At 33.3% G+C, this 17,646-nt stretch overlaps 1 protein-coding gene across 5 annotated transcripts in view; it reads right to left on the reverse strand.

Annotated features, from left to right (window-relative positions):
• Positions 1 to 17,646, reverse strand: part of LOC150100558 (FHF complex subunit HOOK-interacting protein 1B-like) — a 303,141-nt gene that overhangs the window by 145,565 nt on the left and 139,930 nt on the right. For all 5 annotated transcript variants that reach the window (XM_090401613.1, XM_090401614.1, XM_090401612.1 and 2 more), the window contains exon 6: positions 1,180 to 1,338. In XM_090401613.1, coding sequence (XP_090257739.1) covers positions 1,180 to 1,338 — 159 coding nt within the window. The remainder of the gene's footprint in view (positions 1 to 1,179; positions 1,339 to 17,646) is intronic.

Here is a 17,646-nt window from a genome sequence, read left to right on the forward strand (position 1 = left end):
TGATCTTACTTACCAAAATGTAGTGCCTGTGTGCATATATCATTTGTTCATTGTTCTGGTGTATTTCAGAAAAGTCAGATGGCAATCTGACTTTTCTGAAATACTGGAAATATTAATTAAATGTTATTCTGCTGTGGCTCAGTGGATGTGGCATTTGCACACCACGCTCTTGGCCGCACGAAGGAAGACTTTATTTTGAGTCTAGTCGGCGACTAGAGGAAATTTTTCCAAGCCTTTTTTTGACCGGTTCCCGAGTTAGTCAATCTCTGGCACGGGCAAGCGGTTTTTTCCTCCCGGAAACTCAGTTTTTTGTCCCGTAAACTCAAGAAAATCGACAGGAGAACCCACACTATTTCAGACATTAAATATATTGTGTTAGGGACCACGAGATGGCAGCACTTGTTGAGCCATTCTCTTCACTGCATGTCGCTTAATTACTGATAGCCTTGGGCCAGCTATCTCTGATTGGGTACCAGTGGAGATTGAACTGCCCACTCAGTCTCCAAAAGTTAGACAGGGATAGAACAGCCTTGCCTACTCCCTATATGGAAATAAAAAGGTGTTAGCGTTTTTTTTTTTGTTATTCTGCTTCTGATAAGTCAGTGTCTAATTTAGTATCCATTACTATTCACTCTTTTGTCTTTTTTTTTTTTTGTGTATGTGTGTGGCATTTTAAATCATTGCTTAAGATAAATAAGGCCATGAGACACTTTTATGCATTCAAATGTACTGTTTTCAAGTAGTTTTGTATCTCATAAGAAAGTTATGAGATTCCAGTTACCATTTAGTACTAAATTTCTGATTGATTACAATATTATATTATAAATAATAAAATATATTTGTGAAAAGAATATCGGAAAGAAAAAGATAGTTAAAACTTCACAATTTGTGGGCATAATTAGAACTCAATGTTTAAGAGCACCAACACATATTTTTGGAAACCACTACTCCACTCCCTACATAACTGATTTCAGAATTGTGTGGTCACACTATGTAACCACAGAATTTTGTCTAATGTCATAATGATTTAATATGCCTTACTTATTTAATTCATAAATGCAATAATCGCAAAAACCAGTGTATGTTCATTTCAGTGAACAATGCCAGCAGCACAATTCACAATAATGTATACATAAAAATATAATAATAATAATGAGGGGATTAAACAAATCAAATTACCTGGATTACAGCATTGCAAAATTCCAAAGAATTTAAAAACATGGCTAATTCACTTATGACTTGTATATCTTCTGAAGTAAAACGGCACCAATCTTCAGAAACAACACATAATTTCCGAGGTAGAAGAGAGTAAAGACCACTAAGTCCAGTTGCAAGTACCTTAATTATCAACAAATACAAATGATGCTGATAATTAAGATTAATAAACACTATATATAATGACATCTGATAAACAGATTTTATATATATATATATATATATATATATATATAATACAATCAAGAAAAATAAAACATATATGGTAGAAAGAAATAAGATACTATTATAAAAATGCTTTTACAGAAAACTTCATTAGTATGCGATGTTTTTTTTTAATCTATGAAATCCTTCAAAGTTCCATACTACTTCTAGCTAGATGTTAGTAATCATTTAACTTTAAAATCATTAGATGCTTATCATTAACTTGTGGAGGCAAGTATTATGACAAAAAAGTCTGATGGTAGCATGCTTGGAAATGAAAAGATCTGCAACCATAACACAAGTCATTCAGATGTTAATGAAAAACAATGCTCTCAGCACTACAGTCCAACATATTCATCCATATTATTTTTCTCCTTACAGCATTTACAGAAGTCAAGGGAAGCAGCTGCATTACAATGTACAAAGTTTAGTAGAAAAGAAAAGACAAAATTTGTATAAAACCATGAATTCAATTAATCATCTGATACATCATGGTCACCTTAAAAGTAACTCCCCTGCATGAAGTGTGCTGGTTCTAACATTCCTTCTGTGTAGTATAACAGGACTGGAAGTCTTCTTCTGTTAGCTCACCAATGGGAGGCAGACCCAAAGGATCATTTAACTCAGGAGTGGTTCCACTCAGTGACAAACTCACTCCACCTCCAAGAAGAACCCTCAGCAGTGGCTCTACCCAATGGCAAGCTCACCCTCACCACTGCAGCTCATATCTCAACCACTTCAGCATGAAAGCACATCAGTGGGAGCCAGACCCAGAAGTGATACCTTATCCTTATAAGGACTGGCTTAAAGGGGTGAAACAAGAATGCTTTTCATCTTCCCCGTTATCTGTAAAGGACAGTGTAGGGATAAGGTGTTATTGAGCAATTAAAGCTCTGATCAATGCAGGAAGGTAACAGCAATGGCCAAGCCTCAGTTAGAACTTCATTGGCTACAGCACTGCCATCCATTACCGCCCAAGGGTATTGGATTGAATGAATCAATCACCGCATCTCATGGTTGATTGCACTCTCTCCAGAAGTGATACCAAAGTCAAAGGAATGCAGGTCATGTTTCCATATGCAAGTAGCCAAAAGGTGTCATAACTTATTGCTAAAATACTCTGAATTAGAGATAAAAGTTGCAAGTTTTTCCACTGGGTTATACTATAAATTAAAGATGCCAAGAAATTATATTCATGGTTTAATCCTTTATCCAAGTGTAAGCAAAATTTGCATGTGAAGTAACTTCACAACTGGGCAACTCAAGGGTCAACCTTAGTATCACTTCTGGGTCTGGGTTCCACTGATAAGACCTCAATAAAGATCAAACCAGTTTGGGTTTGACCTTTATTGAGGTCAAACCCAAATAATGGATAGTATTATGAGATAACTAAGGCAAATGATGTGAAGTCATTAGCCTCCATATACAAGTAATCCATTCGTGAAGATGCTTTACATGCAACTTGGAATAGGGATTAAACGAAGAATATAATTTCTTGGAATCTTTAATTTATAGTATAACATGTGATAGAGAAATCATTAAAATATGTCTGCTTATTTTAATTGAACATTTTGGTAGCATTGTTGTTCAGGTTAACACAAAATTTAGTCACATAACTTTGCTCAAGATTTTACTTTTCCATGTTTGTGATGAACACACTGGAGATACACTTACTAAAAACAGAGTAAGTCAACAGGTATTTACACCACCAAAGAGAAACCGGTACTGATGGAAACAGCAGGAATAACTCTAACATACATCATTGTTGGTTCAACAGTGCTGCCAATTATTATAATCATAATAATAATAATAAAAATTGAATTACTTTTCTGCTAACCCTTGTATATAGTCCACCCACTATGTTTAGGTAAAGATCTTGGAAATTACTACATTCTGAGACAAATGCCATAATATCCACCATACTACCCCATCAAACTACCATTATTTATTAAAATTCCAAAGAATTTTTCAAAAATGGCATCAATTCACTTATGATTTATCTCCTCATAAGTAAAAAAAAAAAAAAAACAGCACTGATAATCAGAAACAACAATTTTTCAAGATAGAAGAGGGCTCCAAATGAACATTAACTTAAGTTTTATACTTAAACACTAATACAAAAAAAAAGAATACATTAAGACAGTGTGTATATATACGTTACTGTGAAAGACCGATATCAGGCAAATGTTGACATTCTTCGGTGAATGTCAGCATTCACATAGTCGCTTGGTGTATGTACGAAATATTTGCTAAATATCATTATTTCTCACTTACACCGGCAAATGTCAACATTCAGCATGCACTGATGGTGAATGTTGAATAAAAATATTTTTATTACGTTAAGACAAAAATGCAACTTTTTAATATATGATATATGTCAAAATTGGAGAAATAATATTATGATTTTGGTTATTTTACTCTTAATCTTGGGATTAGGAGTAAAATAACCAAGTTTATAAAATTACTTGGTAACCCTAATATATATCAATATATATATATGATATACAGTATAATTTTCTGTGTTCCCATGGCAACATCAGGAGTGGCAGCACATATAACAGATACAAAATATCTAGTAGGATTGCAACAAACTGAAATGCTTCACATTGATTACTGCTTTTACTTTAGTATCCAAAGAATCAGCTGAAATGATGAAGTTATCCTCTACAGCATAACAAAAAAACAAGGGATTAGGAGAAAGTTTTGCTTTTACAACTGCATTTAGTAGTGGAACACTTCTTTTTGCAATTACAGCGTGTATAGCCTTATCCTCCACTTCTCGAATTAGTTGCAGCTGCTTCTCTCAGCGACATTTCTTGAGAAGAAATCTCATCTATGGAAAGTAACTTTTCTTTACAAATTACAAACTGATTACGGGTATAAAGCTGCTTGAGGGTACCATTTTTGTTTGCTAATTTATAAAAGTTCGAGTCTTCTATTCCAACAACAATGCCAACACATTTCAGGCATCTGTACGACCACGGTCGATATCAGGGACTTGTATTGGTTATATTATTATACATTCGGTATAATATAACCAATTTGAGCGAAATTGGTTATATTTTTCATATAACCAATTTTCTTTTTGAGGAGGAAATTTTCTTTTTGAGGTTCATAACATTTTCGTTGCTTGCAGTAGAAGATTCTCTTTTGTGGCCGCTCTTTTTATAGAAATAAACTCGTGTTGTTCAGTCAGGGCTTGATATGAAGATGTGGTAGGTTAGGTTCTCGGCTTGTCTTTTCGACCACCACCAGAGCTTATCTGTGCTTGTCGACATATACCGGCGATGGTTCGATTGTATAATAATATAACCAAATACATCAGTCTTTCACTGACATATTTGGTATGTGTCGACATTCACCAGAGAATGTCAACATTCTCTAATTTCGGTCTTTCACAGTAACATATATATATATATAACAGCACAATTAGCATTCTGTCTCTAAGATGCGTCTACAGAAAAATGTGACTACTAGAAGAACTGGATAAGTACCAGGTCGACATAATAGGTGTTAAAGAAAAAAAGAAACACAAGTGAAATGCTTCTAGCAAAAATGCAAGATATTATATTCAGGAAATAATAATCAGGTAAAAGGAGGGGCTACAGTATTCAGCACTTAATGCAAGGATAATCTTCTTGAATGGCAGACAATACCAAATAGAGTGGTGTAAGTGAATATTAAGATAGGGAATTGGACAATGCCAATTATTTGTACCTATGGTCCTAAAGAAGGTTCTAATATATGAAGGAATTTATTAAGGCATTAGAGACACAAAGAAGGCAGATGACACAAAGAAAAGGGAAAAGTTGTCTTTATTTTAAAGAATAGAATAGCAGAGTAGGAAATGAGTACTATATAGAAATGTTCTGGGAAAAATTTAGAGACAAACAAAACTAATAATAAAGATAAGTACATGCTGCATTTCTGTTCAGGACATGGACTATTCATTTCCATTATCATGAAAAACGATGTGCACAAATTCACAAAGACAGAGGATGCAAGAAACAAGAAGTCTCACTGACTACATTATTATTGATAGCAGTATCTTAACGCTGGTTTAGGACACAAGAGTATAAAGAGGATAAGTATAGTCGCACAGTGAAAAATATATGAAAAGATAAAAGGTTACTACACTCTGCAGACGGTGTTATATTGAAATCGTGTTGTATAAGTACTGCATTGAACAAGGGTTACTACAATCTGTAGACTGCATTATATCGAAACTGAGTTGTATAAGTACCGCGTTATACAAGGGTTACCTGTATATCAATACTTGAAGTAGAAAAAGCCATAAAACTGAAATATGGAAAGGCAGCTGGAGAAGATGATATTCAACCAGAAATACTCAAACATAGAAATGCAGAAGTTTTTAAATGGCTTCACTGCATAATTCAGAAGGCTTAGTCAAAAGATCAAATTTCCAATGATTGGGATAGAGCTCTTATATTACCCATTTATAAAAAGGGAAAGAAAACTGAATGTGAGAATTTTCTTACTGAGTGTTCTTAGTATTATTTACCCAAGCATACTTGAGAAGAAGTTAAGAAAAATTGTGAAAGAGAAATATGGAGAAATACAAGATGGGGTTAGGATAAGCAGGATCAAATTTTCACTTTAATAGTTGAAAAATCATGACAAGATAAAAAATATCTGTAGTTAAGTTTTGTATATCTGGAAAATGTATATAACAAAATGCTACAATTATAGTAAATGGGACATTATATCATGCAATACATAGCCTATGTTATTCATCATCTATATATTTCATGGAGTGGAGTGGCATTAAGCCTGATATCATTGGAGATGTTAATCTCAACTTCAACTTTTTACTAAATCCAGTACAAGTCTGCAATTAGGATTCCCTAACTAAACCGAATAACTATTGTGATAAAATTTAATATGAACATCAGCAATACATACATAGTTTATTCACAATATGATACAATGTGAAAAGGAAAAAAGAGATTTATATTAAAAATTAAAGATTGCAAATTATGGTCTTCCAAGTCTCTCTATCTTGAGCTAACTGGTAGATGTCAGATCGAGTTTTTCAGATCAGCCTACTGATGGTTTCACATATGTATTACCAAAATTGTTTGCATGGTCTTCCTCTACTGCGTTTGCCATCTTCTGGTTTGTACAGGATGAGGGATTCCAAAAAGGGCGAGACTTCAGGATGTCTGAGTTGATGTCCAAGCCATTTGAGCTGTAGTTTTTTGACTATACTGACAAGTGGTTCTTGCTTAGCCAGATTTAGTACAGCAGAGTTAGTGACATGGTATACCCAGGTGTATCCAAGGATCAGTCTGAGACATGTAATTCCAAAGGAGTTAATGAGATCTGTAGTTCTTTTGGTGCTTATTTTTGAGAACCATACAAGAAGATGGATCTACTGCTTGCATGGTAGTATAGTCTTAATTTTGTCTTTAATGATGATCTCCAGATGGGGCAGAGTTTTTTATGGAAGACTAGAGCCAGCTGTTTACGTTTTCTGATATCATTTTTTGTATTGCTGACGTACGATCCAAGGTATTGAAAGTCCTTTATTCTTTCTAAGGGTTTATTGTTGATATGAAGTATAAAGTTTTCACAACCTATTGAGAATACTTTGGACTTTTCGATGTTGATCTGCAGACCAATAAATTTAGCCTGTGCCTCCAATAGATGGAGATGTTTTTGTGCATTTGTTGGTTCTGTATCAATAAATACAACATCGTCAGCAAAGCTAAGATCAGTTATTTGCATGATGTGGGTGGATGTTTTAATGTTAAAACCAAGATCTTCTGTGTTGATGGTCCAGAAGATGTAGTCTAAGCATATTAAAAACAAATAAGATGCCAGTACATCACCTTGCAGGACTCCTGTTGTCACCGGAAATGATTCAGATGTTTCTGTTTTAAAGATTACTGTAGCATTGTAATCTTTATAAGGCACTGAGATTGCTTGTATGAGTTTTGAGGGGTAGACCACAGAAGCTGAGTATTTTAGACACTGCTTCTCTATTAAGGAGTCAAAGGCTCTTTTGAAGTCTATAAAGGTTAAAATGAGGTGGTAAGTTTTTATCAAGTGAACTGTCTATGATTCTTCTGATGCAATGTATCTGTTCTATTGTACATCAGCAATAAAAAATAATAAATAAATTAAAAAAAAAAAAAAGAAGACTATGAAAAGAGAACATTGAAAACATCAACTATATCCTGAATGGAGAACCTATAGAACAAGTAAAACATTTTAGCTATTCAGGTATACAATTTTTGGTAAACATCGCAAGTTATATATGGAAATGAACAACAAAATTATCAAAGCTGGTACAGCAGGAAGTCAAGTGAAACAGAAAACTGATCATGTAGTATGAAGAGAGAAATTAGTAAAAACACTAATTAAAATTAGTTTAAACTCTGTCCACAAGACAGAGTTTAAACTAATTTTAATATGGATCTGAGAGCTGGGTTAGAAGTAATACTTTAACATCATCTGGAGACTACAGATATAAGAGTTCTAAGAAAGATTGGAGAGTGAAACAGATGGCATCAATGGCAGAATTATTAAATGCAAGTAATATAGGAAAGAATTTAACACTGTTTGCATTCAGGAATGTGTATGAGTAGAGCTAACCTTAGGTGGTATGGTTACTTAAACAGGAAATGGAAAAGTTAACAGAACAAGTGTTTTTAAGAGAGAATGACAGGCAAGACTCAGAGGAAGACCAAAATCTAAATGGATTGAAACAGTTCCTTAGAACAGCCTTTCTAAAAGTGTAGTTCACAGCCTGCTTGTGAACTACATGATTTTTCTAGTGGGCAAAGAGAACATTTTATTGTTAAATAATTTTTTCTTTTTTAATCTCAGGATAAGTTTCAAATATGATATATTAAAAAATCCTATGAAATAAAAAAAGTTCTTCTACATAACTCATTTACTTTTAGTATAATAACATGAATAATATTATCACACACAATGCACGTTTCCAGCTTGGAACCTGACATGTGTTTACTGGGGTCTGAAAGAAAGCAGTGCCATTCTTCTCATTAGTATATTTAATAGATTTTGAACTCTTTTATACAAACTTACTTCCTTCAATGATTGAACTTGAATAAACAAATATTTTATGTATCTCACTTTTTTGGAGCCTGTGTAGCTCAGTGGATGTGGCATTTGCACACCACGCTCTTGGCCGCACGAAGGAAGACTTGGTTTCGAGTCTAGTCGGCGACTCGAGGAAATTTTTCCAAGCTTTTTTCAACCAGTTCCCGAGTTAGTCGATCTCTGGCATGGGCAAGCGGGTTTTTCCTCCCAGAAACTCAAGAAAATCGACCGTAGAACCCACATTATTTCAGACATTAAATATATTGTGTTAGGGACCACGAGATGGCGGTACATTTGAGCTGTCTCTCTTCACTGTGTACCGCTTAATTAGTGATAGCCTGGAGCCATCTATCTCTGATTGGTACCAGTGGAGATTGAACTGCCCACTCAGTCTCCAAAAAGTTAGATAGGGCTAAAATGGCCTCGCCTACTCCCTGTATACGGGAATAAAAAGGCGTTAGCTGATTTTTTTTTTTTTTTATCTCACTTTTTGGTATAATTCACAATATATTCCATTCCTTTAATAATTTTTCTGACTTAATTTTCCACTGAGAAGTATTAAGGTTGTGTATATTATGCCAACTATGACAAAAGTTTTGTATAAAGAAGCTGTACACTCATCTCTGGTGGTAAAATATGCCCTATTTGTAAAAGATTAAGTATTATGGTTGGTGAGCTGCTTAGTTACGTGCTTTGTCCAACTGGGCTGTGGCCAGAAATGTTAAGGCCAAGATATTGCCTTAGAAGACCCATGTATAAGATCTGACAATATTGAAGTTCAGAGAGATAGATTAATTTTAATGCAAAACTGTCAATAAGAAGTCAGTAATGATGTAAACTTTTAATGTATTACTATCATACCATCCTGTACATGCCCTGAAATGCATATTAGGAATCTGATGAGACATATCTATTAAAAATTTGTAGACACATTTTGTAAAAATGCATATGCACCTCTGATATTTCATTCATTCCCATGAATACGAGATGTTCCTGGACTCATCCCTGCAAATGCAAGATATTCCAGGACTCTGATTGGACAGTTTTACCCAAATTTGGTATCTGGAATCCTTATGAAAAAATTGTTAACCAAATGCAATTTTTGTTTCAAACCATTTGCAGTGGCATAAAGGGGCTAAAATGTATAAAAAATTATATACTGCAATAACTCCATTCTGACAAGATGTAACAAATATGGAATATAGAATATATATACAAACAGATGTCCATGTGGTCCAATTTTAGTTTCAAATGATACGTTTTTATTGGCAAAACAATTTAAAATGATAAATAATTTGGCAATGGCTGGTTCAAATTTAATGAAATTTTGTATATTTGGCCTCTCTTAAAATTTGATGAATCATGTAAACCGCACCATTTGTCATGGCAAAATCAGGCAAAACAAAATTATATTCATAGAATATATAAGCCAAAAATGGACAAACTCTAATCTCTTCCATCAGAAGCACTATAACTTTTTATGCACAATTTTTTACAAAAGTAACATGCTGGATAGTTCTTTGAATAGTATAACTGTCACAGCATTATACTCCCCTAAAAATAATGGAAATACTGGCAACCAAAAATTCAACTGCAGTCTATATAATTATAAATGGGTTAACTGTTATGGTCTAGTACCATACTGTCCAGTGGTTTTCACTGTGAAACAAGTCCTTGGTTCAAGACTGACTAATATTTCACTATATAATTTTTAACATAAAATTAAATAATAATGGCAGGTTTTTTTTGCTATAATTGCAATTTTTAATAATTAGTGAAGCAAAATGATGCTTATGGCACATGTCAAAAAACATCTCTAAGGTTCAATTTTTGTAAAAAGTAAAGCAACTATAAGGCTATTAAAAGGCTATCATGTGCAATATACATAGTCAAATACCTTCCTGTGGAATAGTATTTCCACAAACAAGACTCACATATCCAGTAAGCATTCTGTCTTCTTCAGTTGGAGAAAATGTCAACTTCTTATGCCTACTCCTTATGAAAATTATAAGGAGTAGACCAGAAAAGCCACAATTATTATACAGAAAGTTAAGAGTGAGTATGAAAAGAAACTAGTTCTGTATGCTAAAGACAACCCAAAAGAATTCTATTGTTATACTGCAAGTAAAAGAAAGAATGAATACGAAAGAATAATTCTGCTAAATGCAGATGGTATTGCGTGCAGGCAACAGACATAGATGAGATTCTTCAACTAATAAGTGCCCATTGCGCTGAAAGATACCAACCTGGTATATGCAGCATTGCGCTTACTGCTACCTCTTCACTGGTTAAATAAAACTCAGGTGTATGAGTGGAAGGTACGAGAGCTGTTGCACCAACTGATAAGAATTCAGCAATATGAAATGATGGGATATATCAGCATGGCTGCTAAAAGAGTGTTCAGATGAACTGGCTATTCCTTTGACCAGGCTATATAATTTAGGTCTCAGGACAAGGAAGATTCCACAGGAGTGCAAAGAATGCATATTATAATTTTATTGCACAAGGGTGATGCAAAGAATCATGTATCTATCTATCTAGTGACCTATCAGTATCTCTGAACTAAAGGTGAAGATTTTGGAAAAGTTGGTTAGGGCTTGCATATAGGCATGCTAATAAAATTAACAGAGAACAGCATGGGTTAACAAAGGGAAGGTTATGTTTCAGCAACATACATTCTATAATAATGTTGCCACTGAGTTTCAAGGGGAATTGGGAATGTGTATCCATTCCCCTTGGAATGGATACACAATTATCCTTTTGGATTTTGCTAAAGATTTTGACAGAATGCAGCATGGAAGACTGTTGCATAAAATGGAGAATATGAGATTGCATTATAAAATATTGGCATAAATTATGAGGATGACTAACTGACATATCAAAAAGTGGTATATGGGGAGAGGATGTGAGCCTGCAAGATGTAAAGTAACCGGTGGTGTACCACAAGGATCAGTCATTGGTCCATTGTTATTCAATCTTTACATTAATGACAGTGCGAAGGATATGACAGGTAACAGTTATTTTTTGATTATGCAAAGATAGGCAGGATAATCATGAATGCAGCTGATAAGCACTATTTGCAGAATAATTTGAATAGGCTAGGATTGTGGGCATGTGAAAATGGCTGTCTTCAATGTTAGTATATGTCAAGTCATGTACTTTGGTGTGATAAAATATCCAATATCGTCATCATCATCAAATTCCAGACATGTACCCTCAACAAGGGGTATACAGCATATGATAGTGTAAAAATAACCATAATTAAAATTCTAAATATTTTTAGGAATTGTTTATGTTAGAATGTTTATTAGTTTTAGTTTCATAACACACATTGTCGGCACTTGCAATGTGCCCATTATTGAAATTGTTTTGTCAAAAATGATATGTAAAGAAGTTAAAAAAAAATTGATGTACTTACCAGATTTGATATTTGTATTACTTACAAGAATTTTATTGTAATTTAAAATTATCAAAAGTTGTGTTTTATGAAGACATTCTCTTGTCGCTAACGGAGACAATGTGCCAGCCATTACACCTAGTTTCTCGCTTGCCATTTTCAAGCAGTGCGCATGCTCACCGAGACGTTTGATGTGTGATTGACAGCTGACAAGTTCGGTATCAAAGCAACGGGAGAGTAAACAAGAGAGTGTTCGGAGAGAAAATTAAGAACACAGGCCGGCAGATATTTAGATATGGCGGAATTTGAGTTTTTTTATGTGACAGTCAGAGGTAAATCAATAGTATATTCCGAAAAGGGAATCGTGGAACTATTAAGTTTAAAATGGAATAAGTATTGATAAATAAAAGGGCAATATTGCTATAAGCATTTTAAAAGGAATATTGGAGGAAACGCTAATTGGAAGATTTATAATAGGTTCCGAAAAGGAAATCGTAGAACTATAAGTTTTTTTTTTTATTGGAAGAGTTAAGACTGTCAATAAGCATTTAGTGAATAAAAGAAGAATTTGCTATTTACGTTCTAAAGGAATGTTCGGGAAAACTCTGAATCGGAAGTTTCATCTGTATTAAGGATGCCGGATCTGACTATTATTTCTACTGAAGAAAAGAGACAGAATTAAGTTCAGAAGAATTAATGTGTGCTACATAAGTGATGAGAAAGGATCCTGTAAAAATGAAGAATAAAGTCATATGTCTTTGGAGAAGGGCCTTGACAGAGAAAGAAACTGGCTATGAACATTTTGTCATTTTGAAAACAAAGTGTTTAGTCTTAAGTCTAAGTTTATTTTAAAAAGGCCTTGGATCCAATTAATTTGTAGTTAGTTATGTAATATTTGTTTGAAATGTATATATATTGTTTTTGTTTTATTAAATGTGTTTATTTTGTATTTTGGTCTTGAGTCTGTGATTATTTGGATTCTGAAAGAAAGAGTTAAGATAATTGCACCAATTAGAGTGAACCCTTGTGCATATAATAACATATAGGTGCACTCGGAATTAAAAAAAAATAATTGTTAGAAACAGAGATCATCTCTATGGTAGGATTAATATTAAGATATAATATCTATGAATATCCTGTATATAAAAATCCCCACCGATTATTAACGATGGCGCAGTCAGCAGGATTGGTTGTGACTTAATTTTATTTTGTAATCCAGAAAGTAAATCTTGACTCAAGTAAAATGGCTACAGGAGATAGCAATTATAGTTGTGAAGTTTCTTCAATTAAGGATGAGGAATTTTTTAGGTTAATTAATCCAACTTTAGTAATACCTTCTTTCTCAGGTGATAGCAGTGAAAGTGTAGAAACATTTTTCAGATATGCAGAAAAAATTAGAGATTTGGGAAAATGGTCAGATTTTCATTTGTTGATTATACTTTGCAGTAAATTATTGGACAAATCCAAAACATTCTTAAACACATTTCCTTTACTAAAAGACACTGACAGTTATGCAACTTTTAAAAGTTTGCTAATATCAGAATTTTCAAGTGTAAGAGAATTAGGGCCTAACATTTGGAAAATTCATCAGTGCATTCAAGGTAAGAGGAAGTCTGTTTCAGAATATTATCACAAACTTTGGAGAATTGCTCATGAATTTAATGTTTCATCTGAAGAGAAATCCTCTTTGAAATGGTTGCTGTTTAATCAATTTAGGCTTGGCCTTAAAGATAATTTGAAAGAAACAGCATACAAAAAAAAAGGTTAAAAATCTTGAACAGTGTTTTGAAATTGTTAAGGATAGGGAAGAGAGACTTGGAGATATATTTCATTCTGAAAATAATAAGCAGGTAAATTATTTTCAGTATAATCAAACTCATTCTCCTGGCATTGTGGCTGCAGATAAAGTGAGAGAAGGAAAGTTTCATAAATTAAAAGGTGCTAAGAAAAGGAAACAGTCTAAGGAAACTAATGTGAATTTCAACAAAGATATTCCAGAATCTGAGTCCAAGGTACAATTACATGATTTAGGAAAATTAGAGGAATGGAAAACCTTTCTTAGTGAAGAAATAGAAAGATAACAGAGACCAATAGTACAAGGACAGGAACTTCTGTTTAAGATGATATCTGATTTAACAATATCCAAGAATACTACAGATAATCAATCTTTCTTTTGTAAATCTAATGGTATTGACAGGAAGAAAACATCTCAAAGAAGATATGTTCCAAAATGCTTTAGATGTAATAAAATAGGTCATTTTGCTAAAGACTGTTAGAGATAAATCTTGTTTTCAACATAAGAAATCAGAGAATAAAGAAAAATCTGGGAATAGTTATTATTCCAATATCATACTGGCAAGGACAGAAATGTCAAACTACTCATTGGACAAGGGTCAAGCTAAAGACAGCTCCCACCCTAAAAGATAGTTTGAAGTAGCATTAGCTCCTTATGCTAATGGAGGTAATCCTTTGACAGTTCTACAAGGATTTATTGAAGATGTGCCTTGTGAAATCTTACTTGCCACAGGTGCACATATTTCACTCATTTCTTATAGCTTGTTTAACAAAATTAAATCTCTAATTCCAAATGATATTTCAGTTTTAAGTTATCCAATTAAATTAAAGGGAATATTTGAATCAGAAATTTCAGCTGATAAGCAAATAAATATTTTTATTTCAATTCTTTGTTTTCCATTGAAAGTTTGTCATTCATTAATAGTTCTTCCAGAATCCTCTAATCCAAATGTTCAAGTAATATTTGGAATTGATTTTCTGAAACGTCATGGTTTTGCATGGACTAGAATGCCGTTTAGAACAGGAAATCAGGTGACAACAGAAAATTAGAGCAGCCTCCTGAAGTTTTTCAAGACACTAATGATAAAGATCAAGTGTTTAATATTGAGACTCTAAAGAATAAGGAACCTAGTTCAAAAATTTGGGAAAAGGATGAGATTGTCCAAGCTCAGAAAGATGATCCCATACTCAAAACTATCTATGAAGCAGTATTGAAGGGTGAAACTCAATTGGATACATTTTTAAACCTGGATTGTATTTAGATAAAGATGGGTTACTCTTATCTAGACAAATGGAAGAAGGAAGGTTGAAAGTGAAAATATTGGCACCAACTCAAATGATTCCTTGGATCATGTACACTTTCCATGATTCAGACTTAGCAGGACACCAAGGATTTTCTAGAACTTGGGAAAGAATAAAGGATCATTACATCTGGAAAGGTATGAAGAGTGATATACTCACATATGTTAAATCATGCCATAAGTGGCAAATAAGATCCCCTTTTAGAGGAAAAGCTCCATTACAACCATTTCCAATTCCAACTAGACCTTTTCAGGCTGTTGCTATTGATGTAGTAGGTCCATTGCCAATTACTAAAAAGGCAAGAGGTATATTCTAGTAGTCATAGAAATGCTAACTAGATTTCCTGAAGCAGTGTCAATGAAGGATCAAACTGCAAAGACTACTGCAAGAAAGTTTTTGAATATGATTATTTGTAGATATGGAACTCCTCAGACCTTACTTTCAGATCAAGGAGTAAATTTCACATCTGAACTGTTGTTACAGTTATGTAAATTACTCAACGTTAGGAAGATTTTTACAACACCTTACCACCCGCAGTGTAATGGTATGTGTGAAAGGCTGAATAAAAATATAAAGCAAATACTTTCCAATCTGGCAAACACTAAAATAAATGATTGGGACACATATCTTTCTCAAGCATTATTTGCATGCAAATCTGCTTTTCATTCTGCTATCAAATAAAAACCATCTTTTGCTTTATATGGCTTTGATCCAATCTTTCCTAATGAACTTGTTTCAGTCATTCCTAATACAGGATATAATGACATAAATGAGTATCTGGAAACAGTAGTATATAAATTTTCCACTACTCATAGATTAGTAGGTGAAATAAGTAGATTAAGTTCTCAGAAAACTAGGCAGTATATAAATCGTTTTAGAAAGTATAAGTCATTTGCACCAGGAGATTTAGTATTGTTAGATGATAAATCTAGTATAAAAAGAGTTGGGAAATTAGGAAGGAAAGCTTTAGGTCCATATAGAATTTTAGATAAATTTTCTCTGTGAATTTTAGGATTCAAGATGTCAAAAATCCTAGTAAAATTTTAAGTGTACACTCTGATAGGTTAAAAAGGTACTTTTTGGGGAATAAAAATTGAGTTACATTAGGAGACAATATGAATAAAATATTGAAAGATGAGCGTTGTTTTCCTAGTACTAATTGTGCATCTCATTCACGATCAAATAGTAGGAAAGGGAATAGTTTTAAAGCTCATAATTCAAATATGCAGCAAAGGAGAAAATTTAATTTTGGTAAAATAAACCCGAAATCCCAAGGTACATAATTCAGATAATGTACAATGCAATCGTGATGATGATCAAATTGACTCTAACATAGATGAAATTATAGCAGAATATCATAGGTTATTTTATTTGGAGTTAAATAAGCCAGAGGAATGTGAAAATACCTCTAATTTAGTTAGTAAGAATAAAGAATCTCAGAAACCTGTAGAATTTGATTCTGATAGTGAAGATTCCGTAGATTTAGAGCATAATTAAAATGGTTTAAATGAAATATTTGAGGAATACAGAAATGAGATTTGTAAGTATAGTAAATTGAAAGAAGAAAATTCTGAATTATCTCTAGCATCAGATGATTCTGAAACTAGTGATTCTGAGAGTGTAAATAATGATCAGCAAGAATCACGTTATTTTTTAAGATCTAGGAATAAGCATTAAAAGTTCTGTTTAGATATAGGTTAAATATTTAAAAATTTTTCAGAGAAAGATGAAACTCATGTAAAAATAATCATAATTAAAATTCTGAATATTTTTATGAATTGTTTATGTTAGAATGTTTATTAGTTTCATAACATGCATTGTCGGCACTTGCAATGTGCCCGTTATTGAAATTGTTTTGTCAAAAATGATATGTAAAGAAGTTAAAAAAAAATTGATGTACTTACGAGATTTGATATTTGTATTACTTACAAGAATTTTATTGTAATTTAAAATTATCAAAAGTTGTGTTTTATGAAGACATTCTCTTGTCACTAACGGAGACAACGTGCCAGCCATTACACCTAGTTTCTCGTTTGCCATTTTCAAGGAGTGCGCATGCTCGCCGAGACGTTTGATGGGTGATTGACAGCTGACAGGTTCAGTATCGAAGCAACGGGAGAGAACAGGAGAGTGTTCAGAGAGAAAATTTAATATCACTTTTCTTCACGATGTGATCCATAAAGATAATGAATAACAGACAGGGATAAAGTACATCCTTGTCTGACACCGCATTTAACATTAAACCACCTTCCTGCACTTCCTTGAATTCTAACTGCTGACTTACAACTCAAATAAAGACTAAGTATTGTTTGATATAATGCCCCACTGACACCATGCAACTGTTGTTTTTTGAACAGCTTCTCTCTTGGCACCTTGTCATAAGCTTTTTCCAAATCTACAAAACTTAAATACAGATCTTTGTTATCTTCCCATGACTTCTCAACTATTTGTCATAAAGTGAAAATCTGATCCTGACAGCCTCTATTTGACCTGAATCCAGCTTGTTGTTCACCAAGCTTCTCTTCCACAATTCTTCTCTACCATTTCTCAAGTATACTGGTAAATCTTACCAGGAATACTCAGTAGAGAAATACCTCCGTAATTCTCACATTCAGTTTTATTTCCCTTTTTATATATGGGTACTA

Source organism: Typopeltis vanoorti, chromosome 12, assembly GCF_054136105.1.
Source record: "Typopeltis vanoorti isolate ZY-2024b chromosome 12, IOZ_Tvanoo_1.0, whole genome shotgun sequence".
NCBI lineage: Eukaryota > Metazoa > Arthropoda > Arachnida > Uropygi > Thelyphonidae > Typopeltis > Typopeltis vanoorti.